The sequence below is a fragment of the Carassius carassius genome, chromosome 40 (assembly GCF_963082965.1).
Source record: "Carassius carassius chromosome 40, fCarCar2.1, whole genome shotgun sequence".
Classification (NCBI taxonomy): Eukaryota; Metazoa; Chordata; class Actinopteri; order Cypriniformes; family Cyprinidae; genus Carassius; species Carassius carassius.
The window spans coordinates 24,674,883-24,691,704 of NC_081794.1; the positions used below are offsets into that span (position 1 = coordinate 24,674,883).

At 35.6% G+C, this 16,822-nt stretch overlaps 1 protein-coding gene across 1 annotated transcript in view; it reads left to right on the plus strand.

Moving 5' to 3' along the window:
* Positions 1 to 5,651, plus strand: part of LOC132121893 (IgGFc-binding protein) — a 30,790-nt gene extending 25,139 nt beyond the window's left edge. The window contains 10 exon segments of the mRNA XM_059531628.1: positions 1,688 to 1,754; positions 1,850 to 1,876; positions 2,913 to 2,975; positions 3,217 to 3,330; positions 3,424 to 3,608; positions 3,724 to 3,878; positions 3,972 to 4,217; positions 4,803 to 4,962; positions 5,118 to 5,220; positions 5,336 to 5,651. Of these exon segments, the coding sequence (XP_059387611.1) occupies positions 1,688 to 1,754; positions 1,850 to 1,876; positions 2,913 to 2,975; positions 3,217 to 3,330; positions 3,424 to 3,608; positions 3,724 to 3,878; positions 3,972 to 4,217; positions 4,803 to 4,962; positions 5,118 to 5,220; positions 5,336 to 5,448 (1,233 nt within the window). The 3' untranslated portion in view covers positions 5,449 to 5,651.
* The last annotated feature ends 11,171 nt before the right edge of the window (positions 5,652 to 16,822 follow it).

Here is a 16,822-nt window from a genome sequence, read left to right on the forward strand (position 1 = left end):
AGACTCATTTGTTAGTACTAACATAAAGTATTTACAAATCTTATTCTTTACAAATTTGGCAGTTTAAATGCAAGGGAACAAATATTGAAAGGGACCTTCTTGCTATTCTCGCTTACACATTAAAGTTAGAAATGTGTACTGATGAATACTGTTAGCTCCTGACACGTTAGATTGTATGTGATTTTCTCATTTATTTGCTTTTAAAAAAGTTTGCTCAATAAATCAAACTATTTCAATCTAAACTGCAGCACTGCCATAAAAAACAAAAAAACAAAAAACTGCTGCAAACACACTTGTTGTATGAGATAAATAGGCCTCTGTAGAAACTATACATGCCTGTTGTTAGGATAAAAGAAAAACACCAGCTAGACTGTGAAATGAAGTGTCTTATACCAGCACTGCATGTCTGAGGAAACAACAACAACAATCGAATTCACAAACAAAGTGATCAAGCATACTCTTGCATTAAGCACAGTGTACATATGCGTCATTCTACTTTAAAATGTCAAAAGTCACAATTTTCTAAACTCAGAAAGGTTAATTGGTCGACTGAAGAAACACATACCAAACCATACCATAATCTGCTGTTGGGTGGGGAGAATTTATGGTATGCCTAAGATATGAAGAAAAAAACAACAAAATTTTGTTTTGAAGTATTGTTAGAAAAAAAAATAGATTAACTCCTAGGTCCAACCATGTTCCGCCTACCATTTAAAGATTATAAGAATCTACAACCTGCAGTTCAACATCACTGTATTTAGTTTGAACTGTTGAAGAGACAAACACTCTAAAATACTCTGCAGCTTCATTTCATCTCAGGTAAAGTTCATCTCATCTGACTCCACTCATTCTTTCAGTCATCTTTTGATATAAATTATTATACAGCAACGGTTTTCTGATATTGTTTTTTTCCCTTTAGTTTAATCCTTGTATATCGAGGAATTATTCGGCAAATTCCATTACTGATGCATTGACGATGTTGATTTTAAAAGAAGAATAAAATCCTGGGTTTCACTTTATTTTGATGATCCTTTTAACACATTCTTGTTGACTAGAAGTAATGTTGCACCTACATATCTACTAACTCTACTGAGTATTAGTAGACATGGTAGGGTTAGGGTTAAGTTGACATGTACTTGCAAAGTTACTAATGGTCAGTAGAATGTCTTTTGGCCAGCACAATACACAGTTAGCAGAAATGAAGCAGACAATTTACTAATATTTTAATGAGAGTTAGTTGACATGTAGCTGCAACATGACTTATTATCAACAGAATGTTCAAAAGGGACCATCAAAATAAAGTGTTACCTAATCTTGTCTGTGTTTAGAAATCATTTTCTAAATAGCACAACATTTGGCAGAATAATAAAATTATAAAAATAATTATAATATTGGCATATTTTATAAGTTCATTGTAGATATTTTATAAATTCATCATAAGTAATATAATCAGTGTCTCGGTACTATGATACTATTACTTTTATCAATACTATCAGATCAATACTACTAGTTTTTATTGTAGCTGAGAGGAAACATTTCTATGCGCTGTATGCAATAGACCACACTATGTAATATATGACTATTTTATGATAGAGATAGTATAAGTAAGGTTTTGCAGATATGCACATGATTTGTTTGACAGGATTAGATTAATTTTTTTTTTTCAGATCAGTTTTACGCCATCTAGACGTACAACCTCAATGCAAAAATGAGGTTTCTAATCTTATTCAGTGTGTCACTACTGCTGAAAAATGGTAAGTTTTACATTTATAAAAGATGCCAGCCTATGGCCAAGAATTAGTTGCACAATTAAATAAGTGAATTGACAAGATGCTTTGGTATTCATCAGGTGATAGAATCGGAGGACAAACATCGGGTAGGTTAATCGTTATACTTGGGGTCTGTTTCGTCATGAATTATAATCCTTCAGTTCTTCCCCTTTAAGTAAATATATATTCTTTCAAAAAAAAAAAAAAATGCTGCTCAAGGTACTGTATAAGGGTTTTGGATTCACAAAATGCTCAATATAACCTCTAATTAGTTTTGCTGTATTAACAGTCCATTTATTTAAGTGGATGTATTTCATCTTAAATTATGGAAAACTCAAAAATTCAAGTCAAGATGCTCAGTAATCTTAAAAAATGTAATCGAAATTGTATCATCAATATGCTTCCTGCCCATTTATTAATTGAAAATAGATTTTGAAATAATTAAATTAAATATTTTGAAAATACAATTTATTCCTGTGAACAAAGCTACATTTTCAGCAGTTATTACTCCAGTCATCAGTGTCATATCCTCCTGCAGAAATGATTTTGATATGCTGATTTGCTCAATAAATAATTAATTATTATTGTTGTTATATATTTTTAGTTTTAGACATTTTATGTATTTTTGTCATTTTTTTGACATTTTAGTTGTTTATATATATATATATATATATATTTATATAGAAGTTGAAGTACTAACATTACTATATACTGTATATAAATAAATAAATATATATATAGTACTGTTAGTTTTTAACTATTTATATTATAGTTATATTCCATTTAATTTAAATTAATGAAAATACTGTAACAATTAGTTAACAATAGAAACGCTGACTTGTACAGTAAAACAATTATTAGACACACAAGAATTCAGTAAACACCAAAATATAAACAATTAATATCAGTCCATTGTTCTGACCAATATTGTAAATTCTGAAGTGTATAAAATTTTATTTAAAACTAAGAAGGTACTAAAGTAACATCTGTTACTTTGTGCATGTTATCATTTCTGGCTTATGTATATTTGATCCTGCTTTTTAAAGACAAGTATAAAATTTTTGTAATAATATTATTAATATAATATTAATAATAATAATAATTTTAAAAAGATTGACATTACTGTATAATTATTTGTCCCAGACCTTACCCAGACATCAGTGTACACAACAGCAACGGAGGCAATCCCCCTCACAGAATCTGGTGGTAAAGTATTTCATGTCATATGTTTTTAGCTTGTGATGGTACTATAAACTGTAAATGCTTGTGAAACATCTGTCGGATGTAGGACTATTTCAATTGCTGCAGAACATTTGTGTGGCTATATGACACGTTCTCACAAAAGTATGGCTAAATTATGGAGACATAACCTTAAACACTTCTAAACAAACTTGAAGTTTGCTCCAACTTTGGTCATTATTCAATGTTGTTGTTCTCTCCTGTGAAGGAGACCCCTGTCAAGAGCTCAACTGCACTGAGATTGAACGGTGTGAAGAGAAACATGGTGTTTATGGCTGTTCCTGCATGGAAAACAATCACAGATCTCAGCATGACTCCTTTGGTTGGACTCATTCTACAACTACATTTCAATGTTGTTTCAGTGATTATACAGTATTTTTGTTTTTGACATTCTCTTGGATGCATTCTCTTTCAGATTTCATTGAAACTTGTGAAAGCAGCTCTGGCTCCATGTCTCTGTCTCGCTGTCAGCTTTTTGAGGCTGGTTTTCCTTCCGACATCTTACACCTCAATGACCCCAGCTGCAGAGGAACAGTCCAGAATGGCAGAGTGGAGTTCTATTTTGACAACAATGACCACATCTGTGGCACAAATCTTGTGGTAGGATTCATTATGTACACCCCTAAAGAGTCAAAAAGAACAACAAATTTTTTTATTTTGTAAATCATGTTTTAAAAAGTCCTTTAAAATACAAATATTCAATATGTCCCTACAGGCCAATGGCACCCATTTCATCTATAAGAACTTTATTGTGGGAGAGACAAACTCAGCTGGACATCTCATCAGCAGGGAAATCATTCTCAAGCTTCCTTTTAGCTGTGTTTACTTACAAACCCAAACCATCTCCATGAACATCAACCCTCTGGAGAGGTGGGACCCACCTGTTATGAAGAACAAATACATTGTAAATATTCCTTTGAATTGTCTTTAAATTGCTGGATTATTTGTCTGTTATTTCAACAGTGCTGTGCACATGAACCTTCCTGCTGGTCAAGGGACATATCGGGTCAGGATGATTCCATATCAGGATGCTGAATTCTCCCACCCCTTCGCTGGTAGTTTGAATGCAGAACTGAAAGAACAGATTTTTGTGGAAGTTCGTGTTGATGGAGTCGACAGCCATCAGTTTGCTTCAGTGATTGACACATGTTGGGCTACACCAGTGAACGATCCTCATTACCCTCTCCGCTGGGACCTCATCACTAACATGTAAGCTGTGTGTTAATTTAGTTTAATTGAAAACTTAATGAAATTTTATTTAATGTCAAATTCTATTTAACTGTATATATATATATATATATATATATATATATATATATATATATATATATATATATATATGCATCTTTAATGTAAGGTGTGCAAACAGTGCATTTTGTTTAAAAGTGTACATGAATTACTGTTTTTAAAATTTTCATGAAAACTTCTATTTAAAGTAAAAATGTAAAACATTAAAAGTTAATGTGTTTTTATTTTATTTGTTATTCAGTTTTAAATTTCACAACATTGATTTCTTTATTGTCCATATTTTTCTCTACTTATAATAAACTACATTGAAGTAAAAAAAAAGTCAAACTGCCAAACCCATAAAAAAAACTTTTAAACCTTAATTTAAATATAGAAAACCTTAATCAATGTTTTAATGAAGCTATAATATATTAATTTAAATTAAACAACTCTGAAGTGCATACAACAACAGAGGCAATCACTCTTACGGGATTCACTGCTATTGTTTTACGGTATATTTTCAGATTCATTTTTTTATTAAATGATTATCATTATGAATATTCTCAGGTGTCCCAGTCCAAATGACAAAGTGGAGCTTCTGCAGAATGGTGTTTCCACATCCAGCCGTTTCTCCTTCAGCATGTTTATCTTTGTTTCAAATTCCACCAAGATTTTCCTGCACTGCGCTATTCACCTTTGCCTTCTGACAGACAATCACTGCTCAGTTGTGAGTGTGCAAATCCTGTCATAACATCAGATGTTTAAGGAGTACACTTACCCCTAAAGATATTTGTGGCTGTCCTCTGCTGATGATGTTTGTGACATTTATTTGATGACATAAACTGACATATGACCTGAATGTCCTGTTTTTGTTACTTTTAGCACTGTGACTCTGAACACCATCACAGAGAGGTCAGATCTTTGGACTTCCGTGACAGGACTTTCTTATCTGTGGGTCCCTTGATGTGGTCTGATGGTAACAAAGGTGATTTATGGAATTTGAATAATAAAACAGTTGTGTTGTCTGTGGTTCATGCATATCTGACATATTTTATGTTTGCAATGGATCACAAATCATATTTTACATCCCCTCCTCATAGGTGTGCAGGTCTCAAACCAAGTGTGGGTGTCTAGGGCTCCAAGTCTGTGTTCTTCTCTGATGATATTACTCATTTCTATGATAAGTATTGTTCTAGAATTTTCCCACTACTAATCATTTTAAGGACTCTCCCTGTGACCTCTGTTTGATTAATTCGGCACTGGTGCCATATTCACTTTGCTGTATGTAATCTGAACCTCATGTTAACAATTTCAGTTTGCAGACATTGCTGAACTGTTTATTCTGATAAATGTAACTAGTCTCGTTACTCTTATGAGATGGAATATACACAATGTTATGTTTAAATAAACAGACTGAACTGCTTTCTGTTTGGTATGTGTGAGTTCAAAACACTTTGTGTTTTTATTCATGAGCCAGTAGTAATTAAACGTATTGGTTCATTTAGGCTTCATCTCATGTCAAGTTTAAAAATAAACCAAATATGTAACTCATTTCAATTCAGCTAGTTGCCAAGAAAACATATATTTTATTTCATTTAGTTAATTGATATATATATATATATATATATATATATTTTTTTTTTACTCTGCATTTAAATCCTTAAACACTATAAATTAATTTTGTAGAACACAAACTTAAACAACAGTTTATCATAATTAAGCAAAGTCATTCTATTGCTTGACTGGATTTACAGAAAAACGTACATTTATGATTTATGACAGACATAGTCATGGTGATGAATCATGCTCATGCCTTGCTCTTTTGTGGACGTGAACTTGCAACCTTCAGATTATCAGTCAGACATTTTGCCTGAGGATCTGGTAAAACAAAACAAAACAAAACAAATGTAAACCCAGCAGTGCCTTAAACACACACCCACACACACACACTAAAACTACTGAAATACCCGTTTGTATAAACATGGCTAATCTGCCACTCTCCAAATTCTAATATACAGAAGTTATCAATATCACAAAACAGTTTTCATGTGATTTTGAAATAGCTGTTTATGTGTTTATTCCACCCAAAAGTAAGAAATAAAAGAAAGAATAAGAAGAAAAAAACTGTGAAGGGTAGCTATATGAAATGTTTAAAGAATTGTGTGGCATCATATGTCAACCTCATGCCTCTTGAATATCACAAAACTTGTTAGTCCTGTTGCTTCCAAACTTTACTTCAGTTTCAGGTTTGTTTGCTCTTTGAGACATTTATCAGGATTTTATATTTCTTCTTAATTCATCTCTATTTCTCTCGTATTCTTAATTCAGGTTAGACTATTCAGGCACTAAATTATTTATTCTCATTAAAAGGGTTATTAAACAGATAAGCATGAATGTGTAACCTAAAACAAGATTTAATTTTTTTAGCAGGAAAGTGTTCCACCTTGTGGTTCTTTGGATAAATGCAAACTGTTTATACGTGAGGTGCTTATAAATGGTTAGTTTCACCCAAAAATGAAAAATTAGGCTGCGTTTTACTCACCCCCAATGCATCCTAGGTGTATATGACTTTCTTCTTTAAGATAAATCCAGTCTGAGTTATATTAAAAATTGTCTTTGAGCTTTCAAGCTCTATCATTGCTGTCAGCGGATGTGCATTGCTTCAGTCTAAAAGATGTGAAATGAAAACTGCCCTTCCATATAAAAATAAATAAATATATAAATAAATAATAAAATAAAAATAAAAAGTTGTGAACAAAGGCCTCCTGTAGCGACTCATGCATTTTTGTAAGGAAAAAAAAACGTAATAACCAGCTTGCGCCAGCAGTTGTACACAGAAGCAGTTCCTAGAGCATGACATATAAGGTCAGCGTTGCGCATGCGCTGGTCAGTCACGTGAAAAGCAACGTTTGTTTACAGGATCAAAAGATGCAAAGTTTCCTTACTTTAGCAAAGGGAAACCAGCCTCATCTTGCCTTATATCAACATCCTCCTACATTCTTCTTTACAAATACTCGTTTTGTACTTATAATTAATGACCGTTTTGTTTTGATCTCTCCACTGCATTTCCGCGTGCGTCACTTCTGAGCAAAGAAGTGCGCAAAGCCAACCTCATATGTAGTCCTAACTGTGAGCACAAGAGAGATTCATGCGATTATTAAGCTTTAAATATGGATATTTTTCTTACAAAAACGCATCGAGTTTCTACAGAAGGCCTTTCTTCACCCTCCGGAGCCGTGTGAGACACGTTTGCCAGTTTGATGCATTCCGAAGCACTGATTTGAAATACAAGATTCGTGGAGTAGCCTAGTGTGGAGTCATTTTAAGATACAAGATACATGGGAGTACAGTTGTTGACAAAAAACAATTTGCTTCAGTGATCGACTTGTGCATGATTCACATTATTCTTTCCACTGAAACCTGCTGATAAGAGTTGTGGCGAGTGGGGCGGGGCCGAGGGATGTGGGAACAAGGAGGGAGGCCGGCAATGATTGGGAAATCAGTGACACCTGCGACCCACTGCCGGTCTCGAGTCCCACGTAGGAGATGGAAGGATATAAAACTGGAGCGACGACAGTGAAGGACGAGAGAGGACCAGGCCTGGGCTTTTAGTTGTGTTTTGGTTTTATTTGAGCGCACCAGTCGTCCATGAGGGGTTGGTGCGCTGTTTTGTGTTTGTTTTGTTATTAAAGCTTCATTTTGATTGTCCGACGGCTCCCGCCTCCTTCTTCCGGATGAATATGAAGGTTTAAGGGGTGTAACGGTACGCAAAAATCACGGTAGGTACCTTGGTTTTAAAGTCACGTTTCAGTTCATTTTCGGTACAGTAAGGGAAAGAAATGCAAACATTAAACTGCAGGTTGTTTATTACTATAAACTTTTTTTTTAACAATTTGTTTACACTTTTTTTTTTTAAAAATACTTTTTAATCAAATATATATAAAATAAAGAATAAGAAATAAAATACTGCTGCAAAGTTCTCCACTAAATAAAATACTCTGTCTCAAACCAATATCATATAATAAAATAAAATGAAAAATATAAATAAATAACTATGATTACAGTGTAGCATTACCGATCCCAGCTTGTAGGCCGTAACTTTTCCAAAGTGTAAAATGCAGCATCAACAGTTTCAGTTTTTAGACCTGCTCCGATTTCGTTATTGCGTTGGACCGATCGGAATTAAGAGCAAAGGTCTGTTTAATTGCCGACGGGAGCTGCGTTTGAATTACAATCTTTTTTTTTTTCCTAGTTGTAGTGACACTCGCGTGATGCCTTTTTAAAACATTAGGCGGTGACACACTGGCATATTGCACCTGTCAAACATAGTCTATTTTGCCGTCAATACTGTTGACGGTGTGCTTTATCAGTAGGCTTTATATTTACGCTCAACATGAAATATAGATATTGTTGTCGTGAAGACATCATGGTCTGTCGGCGGTCTCCCTCTATGACACCTACAGCAGCAGCCGCGCGCCAGCGCCGCGTCAGGCACGATTCTGGTGTGTAAAGACACAGAAAACGCGAAGCAGCCGTCATGCAACTGACACGCAGCAGAAACGCACGCTCACGCCACGCAGCCAGTGCAACCGGCCTTAGAATCAGCTGCAGGGCGGGATTTGCGCTGAATGCCGAGAGTTCCGCCACTTAATATGTTCGTTTGGAAACACGAAAATGTATGTTCTGCACACAAAATATTGCATTCGGTCATTCGGTACACACGTGCACCGTACCGAAAGCCCTGTACCGAAACGGTCCGGTACGAATACACGTACCGTTACACCCCTAATATATATATATATATATATATATATATACCGAATGTATTTAACCTGGAAACCTGGAGAAAAATTATCTATAGATAAAAAGTGAAGTTTCAGTAACACATATTTTTTTTACTGATTAAGTAGGGTAGCCTGCTACTATTGTCCTGCTATTTCCGTTACAAAAACGTAATAAGTGAGCTGTTTAAAACAAAGTGTTTCCGGACAATTGATTATTTGATTTTTCAGTGAAAAAAACCACTGAACCACAAAAAAAAGCAACAAGTCTCAATTAAAATCGATCTGGGCTGCTTTTTTTTTTTCAAAGGATTTGTAAGCTTAAGTAGATCGTACAGAATATTGGCATAAAGTAGTTTTTTGACTATGAGTAAATTTATCAAATAGGTCTACTTTTAAAACTTATGACCGTTTCCATTTTTTGAGTCTTTGGTGGCATTATCTGTGCATTATCTAAGGTGAGGCACAGTGCTTGTTTCCATGGAGTGATGGATATTCAGTTTTAGGCTCAGTTCTCTTGTTTTCACAGATGATAGTTAGTTTCTTTAGGCTACTTGAAGCCATGTCCTGCCCCACAGATATTTGGGCTCCTGATGAAGTGAGTGTGTCTAGTGCTCCGGGTAGGTGTATTTCCTTTCGATTTCATTTCTATATAAAAATTTTTTTTGTAACGATAGATAGATGGACAGATGGACGGATGGATGGATGTTGTCCCTAAAAATATATGTTTAATCTGCATTCTGGGCAGTGATCATTAGATGGCACTGCATGCAAACAGTTGGTGGAGCCTGTAGTCACTTAGTGGCAGGGAGTTACATTTGTATCAGCATAATTTTCTCAGTTCTCTGCAGAGCGGACATTTGTATCTTAATGGTGCAATGTGTAACTGTGTCTCTGGCACTGAAAGAATAATTTTTGTCTTACATGATCAATATGCATCTCACCTTGTCAAGCTGGTGATGAAATTGAAATTGATTTGTGAACAGTGTTATTCAAAAGATCCACCCTGTGATGCAGCTCATTTGTCTGCAATGACAAGTCCGTGGGATATAAAAGGGTCATGATGATTTCTTTGAGACTTCTGGACGTATCACGGTTTGTTGTACACTAACAAGAATTATTACCAAACCACACCTTCTCTTACATACATCAACAGCAGATATTTTTCCATCTGTGGTTCTATTACTTTGAGTAGTCCTAATTAGCTATCTATAAAGATGAGACACTTTCATTCATTATGCATTGTGATTTCTGTATTTTTAAAATGCTAGGTGCACCTCACTCCATTAGGAAAATGAGAGTCCATGTTGTTCTTTTGACAGAATCATGTTTAAAGGATGCCAACAACGAGCCCAGCATTTGCTCTATGGTACAATGTCTGGCAAACTGATGCACAAATGCTCGCCAAGGCTTTCAACTAGCACGTAATTACATTCATGCAGCCCCTATCCTCATATGAATGTGTTAACATTGTCAGTGCTTTAAAGGACTGGTTCACCAAAAGAAAATGAAAAAAAAAAATCGAATATACTGTAAAGTAAATGTTAGAATGTACATGCTGCTCTTTTCAATATAATGTAAGTGAATGGTGACCTGAAAATAATACTATATACTGTATGACTCATCCACCATATTTTCTTAAGCCATACTGTATGTTAGCTTTTTTGTAAGGCACAGAAACACATTGTTGTTTACTGTTTAATTCCCCCTTGCTCTTTCAAATCTCATTCATACAAGTTGAATATGTGCATATTTAAAATCTCTGCTTCATGCCTTGATACAAGATATACAAAGTCTTATTTACCATCATTTATCATCATGTGTCACTGTCTTGATGCATCCTATTTTATATATATATATATATATATATATATACATACACTTCTTGAAGAGTGTATGTTTACACTGTGTAATGTGAGTCCTGATAAAAAACAGCTTATAAAAACATCACAATAATCCACAAGCAATCCACATGACTCCTATCCATAACATTTTTTAAAGTCAAGAACTGTATATCTGCTTCCGGTTAAAATATGAGTCCTCCATCCAAAAAATAGGTTTCTCCAGTGCAAAAGAAATCAAAATATGCACAGATGTTTACAAACAAAAGCTACCCAAAATTGTTCTAAACAAATATGTCAGTGGATTTTGTTGTGGAAGGACAACAGGCGATGAACTTGGAAGTGTTATTGATTATGGACACACATTTTGACCAGACATGATGGATTAAGGTTAAAATGTCTAAATGATGGATTTGTTTGTTACAAACAAAAGGTTTTTATTTTATTAAATGTTTCTCTCACTTCACAAGAGAGTTGATGTACTGGAGTCACATAGATTACTTGTGAATTTTGGTGATGTTTTAAAGGCCATGTTGCAGGTTAACCACAACTTTCGATTAATGGGTACATAAATCACTCAAGATATGTATATCATTTTTAAAATGTCTCAAAAATAGTCTTAAAGACCTATTTTTTAAGTTTTTGGTATTAACGGTTTTTTTACGCAACTCAGCGATGTCGTCACGTTGGGGAGAAGTCGAGGAAAGGTAGCCTCAGTCTAGTATGATGTCGCGTTCCAGGCAACCCGTAACCCGTGTTTTTCCAACCTTAAACCCGTGAAAGTGCACTGGAACGGCAATCAAACTCGTGACTTCCCACCCGTGAACTCGTGTCTCGTATTAGATCGATGTACTCCGAGTTCCGAGGTCACACAGCACGCGAAACAACAATGACAGCCCCTACGGATAATACTGCCTGGTGCAGTTTATGCAAGTGGCACACGTTGAAAAAACGATTTTAGGTCAATGTACCGTTGCAATAAAAAAAAAATAATCTAGTTACAATTCCTTGCACTTCCTTGCAAGTTAATATATTATTATTATTATTTTTTTTTAACTGTCATTGAGTAGCACCGAGTGAAAAATCAACGTTTTCTTTATATCTAGTGGCAGTGATCATGACGTTAGTTCAGATAAGTACCGGTAACCTTTGTCATAGTGTCGTAGAACTGGTAAACGTTGTCTTTTTCATCTAGAAATAGAAGGCATCATGCTAGCTATATGGGCGTTTCTAAGCGTTTATCTCTTCCTCCGGTGAAAATGTTGTTGCAAACGTAGCCGCGTGTGTGTTGCTGTGTTTGGCAGGCGCTTGTGTGGGTGCTGTCCCATGGAAACTGCGCTGAAAAGCTTGTGCTGTAGGGAAGTGAGTGCGTTTGGGTCGCTGTTGGTCGATATCTATCTATCTGTCTGTCTGTCTATCTATCTATATATGTAGTCTATCTATCTATCTATCTATCTATCTATATCTATGTATTCATCTATAATCTGCGCTATCTGAATACTCTCGTCTACTACTCGTCTCTCTCTAGTCACTCTCAATGCTCTCAAGGCGGGCTTTGGTAAATTCTCTCCCCAACGTGACGTGATGCAATGCATTATGGGGGAAAGGAGACCACTGTAAGATAGTACCTACTTTTTCGTATTATATTCCGTTTAGTGATACCCAACAACATAAAATACAATGGATAACAGTTTAAATGTTTATTACCAACAAGCAAATTGCACAAATTCGTAAAAAAATTTGCCCTGCAACACGGCCTTTAATCAGCTGTTTGGACCCTCATTCTGACGGCACCCATTCACTGCAGATGGTTAAGTGATGTACTGCTAAATTTCTCAGAATCTGTTTCGATGATGAAACAAAATCATCTATATACTGGGAGACCTGAGGGTGAGTACATACTCAGCAAATTTTCACTCCCTATTTTTTTCATTTTAATTCAGGATTAGTAAAATTGTGTAAGTGAATTATGAAATCCTTTTCTTTTCCGAGGGAATGGTTCTGTTAATGCAAATGAACATACATACACACACACACACACATATATATCCGGCTTGACTGGGCCTGCCAAAACCTATACTGGGTGAATTATTATTTAAAGGCCAGAGAGATGAACTAATCAAACAGAGGACAAGGGCCATTACCCAGCCATGAGAGAGAAAAAGAGAGGGGGAGAGAAAGATTAATAACTAGCATCTGTGATTCTACAAAAGCCTGTTAGTCTGCAACTCGATGAAGCTTTGGAAATTTTAACATATGATGTTACTCAGCTGCTAACACAGATAATGGACAGACAAAAAAAAGTTCAGCTCTTGAGTTCAGTTTTTCATTTCGTTGTTTACTTCTTCAGCCAAGAATCAGAGATGCAGTGAAAGTCTCATCACAGATGATGTCCTCTCACAATATACATCTCTCACCAAAGATACTGATTTATGAATGATAATTAAATGTTCTGTGGAAGAATGAGCAGTATAAGTCAACGTGTCACAGATGTACACACACGCGCTCACAGACACGCACAGACATTTGCTGATTACTTTTGGCCTGGTCATTTATTCATATGTCTGTGTGGATTTTCTATCTGTATTTTCTCCATAATGAAATGCTGACTTTGTGACACGTTTGATTTAAATGATTTTGGCATACATTGATATCACTGGCTCAGAAATGTGATCTACGCAGAACTCATTAAAATAGCAGAAACTAATATCAGGGAGACCAATAGGACATTACCTGTACCTGTGTCCTCTGGAGAGCAGAATTATCTAGGAAACAGTGTCGTAAACAGGAATCCAAGTTAATGATGCTTTAATGATTCATGAAATAATGGCCTGTGCTGCTGTATTTAACCATCCCAGTGAAGATACAACCCTTTTTGAATTAACTCTGATTCTCTCTTGTTTGGCAGTGATTCATGGGCACACAATTAGTGCTATTTTCTCTGAGGATGCAAAATAAAACTGAATGTAGTTGATTAAGTTAATGCAGACCTAGTTTCCAGATTTCTCTGATCATGTACAGTGACAATACGCACAGTATATATATATATATATATATATATATATATAATTAATTTTGTTTGCTGCAATGGTAAACAGCCTTGTTTATGTTTGTTGTAGGCCTACACTGTGCACTGGTGCAATTTATGTAAAACATTTTTCTTTTAAGAATTGCAGTTTACAGTAATCTAACTAATTTTTATAGACCAACTAACATATGAAAAACAATGTATATTTTGGGATTTGAATGCATTATGTATCATGACCTAATAATAAACAATAATTTACTGTATTTGATATATATATATATATATATATAGTTCAGCAAATTGTCTTGACCAGGACCACACCCCTAAATGCATTAAAGCAACTGCCATGTGATTGGTTGATTAGATAATTGCATTAATGAGAAGTTCCTAATAATCCTTTAGGTGAGTGTATATATGTGTGTGTGTGTGTGTGTGTGTTACATTATACAGCATTGCTTCAGTCTCAACTGATGGCCTATAAAAAGATGTCTCTATACCAACGTGTCACACAAGAAACATTTCATGATGGGTAAAAGCAAAGCGCTCTCTCAAGACCATCGCAACCTTATTTTTGCAAAACACTGATGGCATTGGTTAGAGAAGGATTTCCTCAGTGTTCCAGTGAGCACTGTAGGGGCCATAATCTGGAAGTGGAAAGAACATTATTTTTCCATAAACCGGCCACGACCAGGTGCTCCTCACAAGATTTCTGAAAGAGGAGTGAAAAGAATTATCAAAATGCTTATCTAAGACCCAAGGACAACTAGTAGAGGGCTTCAGAAAGACCTAGAATTAGTCAGATTCATGGTCAGATTAGACCAAAATTAAGCTCTTTGAATGTAGAAATTTACATAAACCTAGATTAATAAATGTAGTGAAAATATTGGCTATTGTAAGTTCATAAGCAATGCATAAACTATACCAGAGTATAGTAAAACAGTATTAGTTGCTTAAGGTAAATGGTCTTTCAGATGCCATGCAATCTCAGTCTTGCTGCTATAACTTGCAGTTCTCAGTGTCTGCTTTGATGTATGACCTCTCATTTTTTCAAAACTGGACGTCCTGATATTGACACTCAGCTGCAAGTGTGCTCATCGTTCACTTGTCTTTGTGCGACAGAAAAGTTGTCATTCACCATCAGCTGTCTCTTTTCCAGCTTACAGCACTTAGGTGAAGTTCTGTCCTGCGTCTCCATCTCTTGCACTCCATCTCTTTCTGATGTGACACGGCTCACTAGCTTGACTCTCCTATTAAGGCTGCACATATACCCTGCTCTTTGCTGCCAGCCGTACTTCTTTCCTGTTCCCTCTCATCCTCCTCCTTTTTCGTGTTTTCTTTGCATTGTGTCATAAACTGACGGCTACTGGTTTTTGTTCTGTCTGTTCTGACAATTGAAGCAAGCAAGAAGACATGCAAGGCAAGAGTGGGCAGGCATATGTCAGACTATACTATACTTTCCGTCAAGAGGCAACAGTTTATGAAAATACAGAGAGACGCATATAGTATTGTCATGCCTGTGACTTCCTGTATAGGCAGTGATTAACAAAAAGAATCCTTCACGATGAATTTGCTGGCAGCACTTTACGATAAGGTTCCATTAGTTAATGTATTAACTAACATGAATAAACATTGAGCAATACATTTGTCACAGTATTTATTCATCTTTGTTAACATTAGTTAATGAAAATACAGTTGTTCACTGTTAGTTCATATTAATTCACAGTGCATTAAAGGAGGCTACAATGGTGTTTCATGTATTTAGAGTTGTTCACAGTGTTAAAGAGATGGATTCTTGTGCTAAACACGGCCAAAGTTTAAAACAAATAATTTGGACGAATGACAGAGAATTTCTGTGCTGAAAATCTTGGGTTGGTATAAGTTTCGAATGTTTTTTTTTTTTTTTTTTCGATCGTGGATCTAATGACGTAGACGATGGTGGAACATTTCACTCGGAAAAGCGCTCGCGCACACGTTGACCAGAGGAGAGCGAGACTGCACACATCAACGCGCTTCATTGGGAAATTGTCTGCAGTGCTGCATATGATTTGTTTGAGAATGTTTCCAAATAAGTGTGTTTTTGGATGTGAGGGAAAGTTTACTGTGTTCAGCTTCCCAAAGAACCCAGCGTTACATGAACTGTGGATGCAGTTTGTTTTTCCAGGGCAGCAACTGTGTTGCTGAGTGTAGCAAGTGTGTTTGTGTGTTCTCATTATTTCAGTGACGGCACGCCTCCAGTAGCTTGGCTTTTTCTGGAGAGAATCGGAAAGCTGTATTTTTCTTTTATAAATATGATAAAACTAAAGACTCTTTGGAGATATGAAGGATGCATTACTACTCTATAGGTACTCAAGATTAACATGAGATTAGGTGAAACTGTATGTTATGTACCCTTTAACTAATGTTAACAAGCACATCTTTTGATTTTAATAATACATTAATAAATGTTGAAATTAACATGAACTACGATTAATAATTGCTGTAGAAGTATTGTTCATCATGTTAACTTAAGTAGTTGACTAATGTTAACTAATGAACCTTATTGTAAAGTGTTACCAATTTGCTTTATATCAAATACAAATATAATAGATAAAAAAATTCTGTCGCGATCCATTACTTCATTCTTATAATGCTTTATTTAGCTCTGAGTCGAATTACTCCATTCCTTAGTGAATGCGGTGTTGTGCTTCAAGGCTTCAGCTAGTTTAACAGAGTGAGTTGTTGGCTTCAGAGCAATATAAGCTTATGACTGATCACAGACCGGTCCAGATGCTAAGCTTATCCTTGGAAAGCCCCGGTTGGCATGGCAATAGGCCCTAAAGCTCACCCTCCATCTTTGTTGACGGCTGGGAGAGTTTTTTGGGCTAACTCAACAGATGCCTCTCGGACTGTGAACTGCTCCAAGGGGGTTGTGGAAATGGGAATGAGCTCTGGATTACT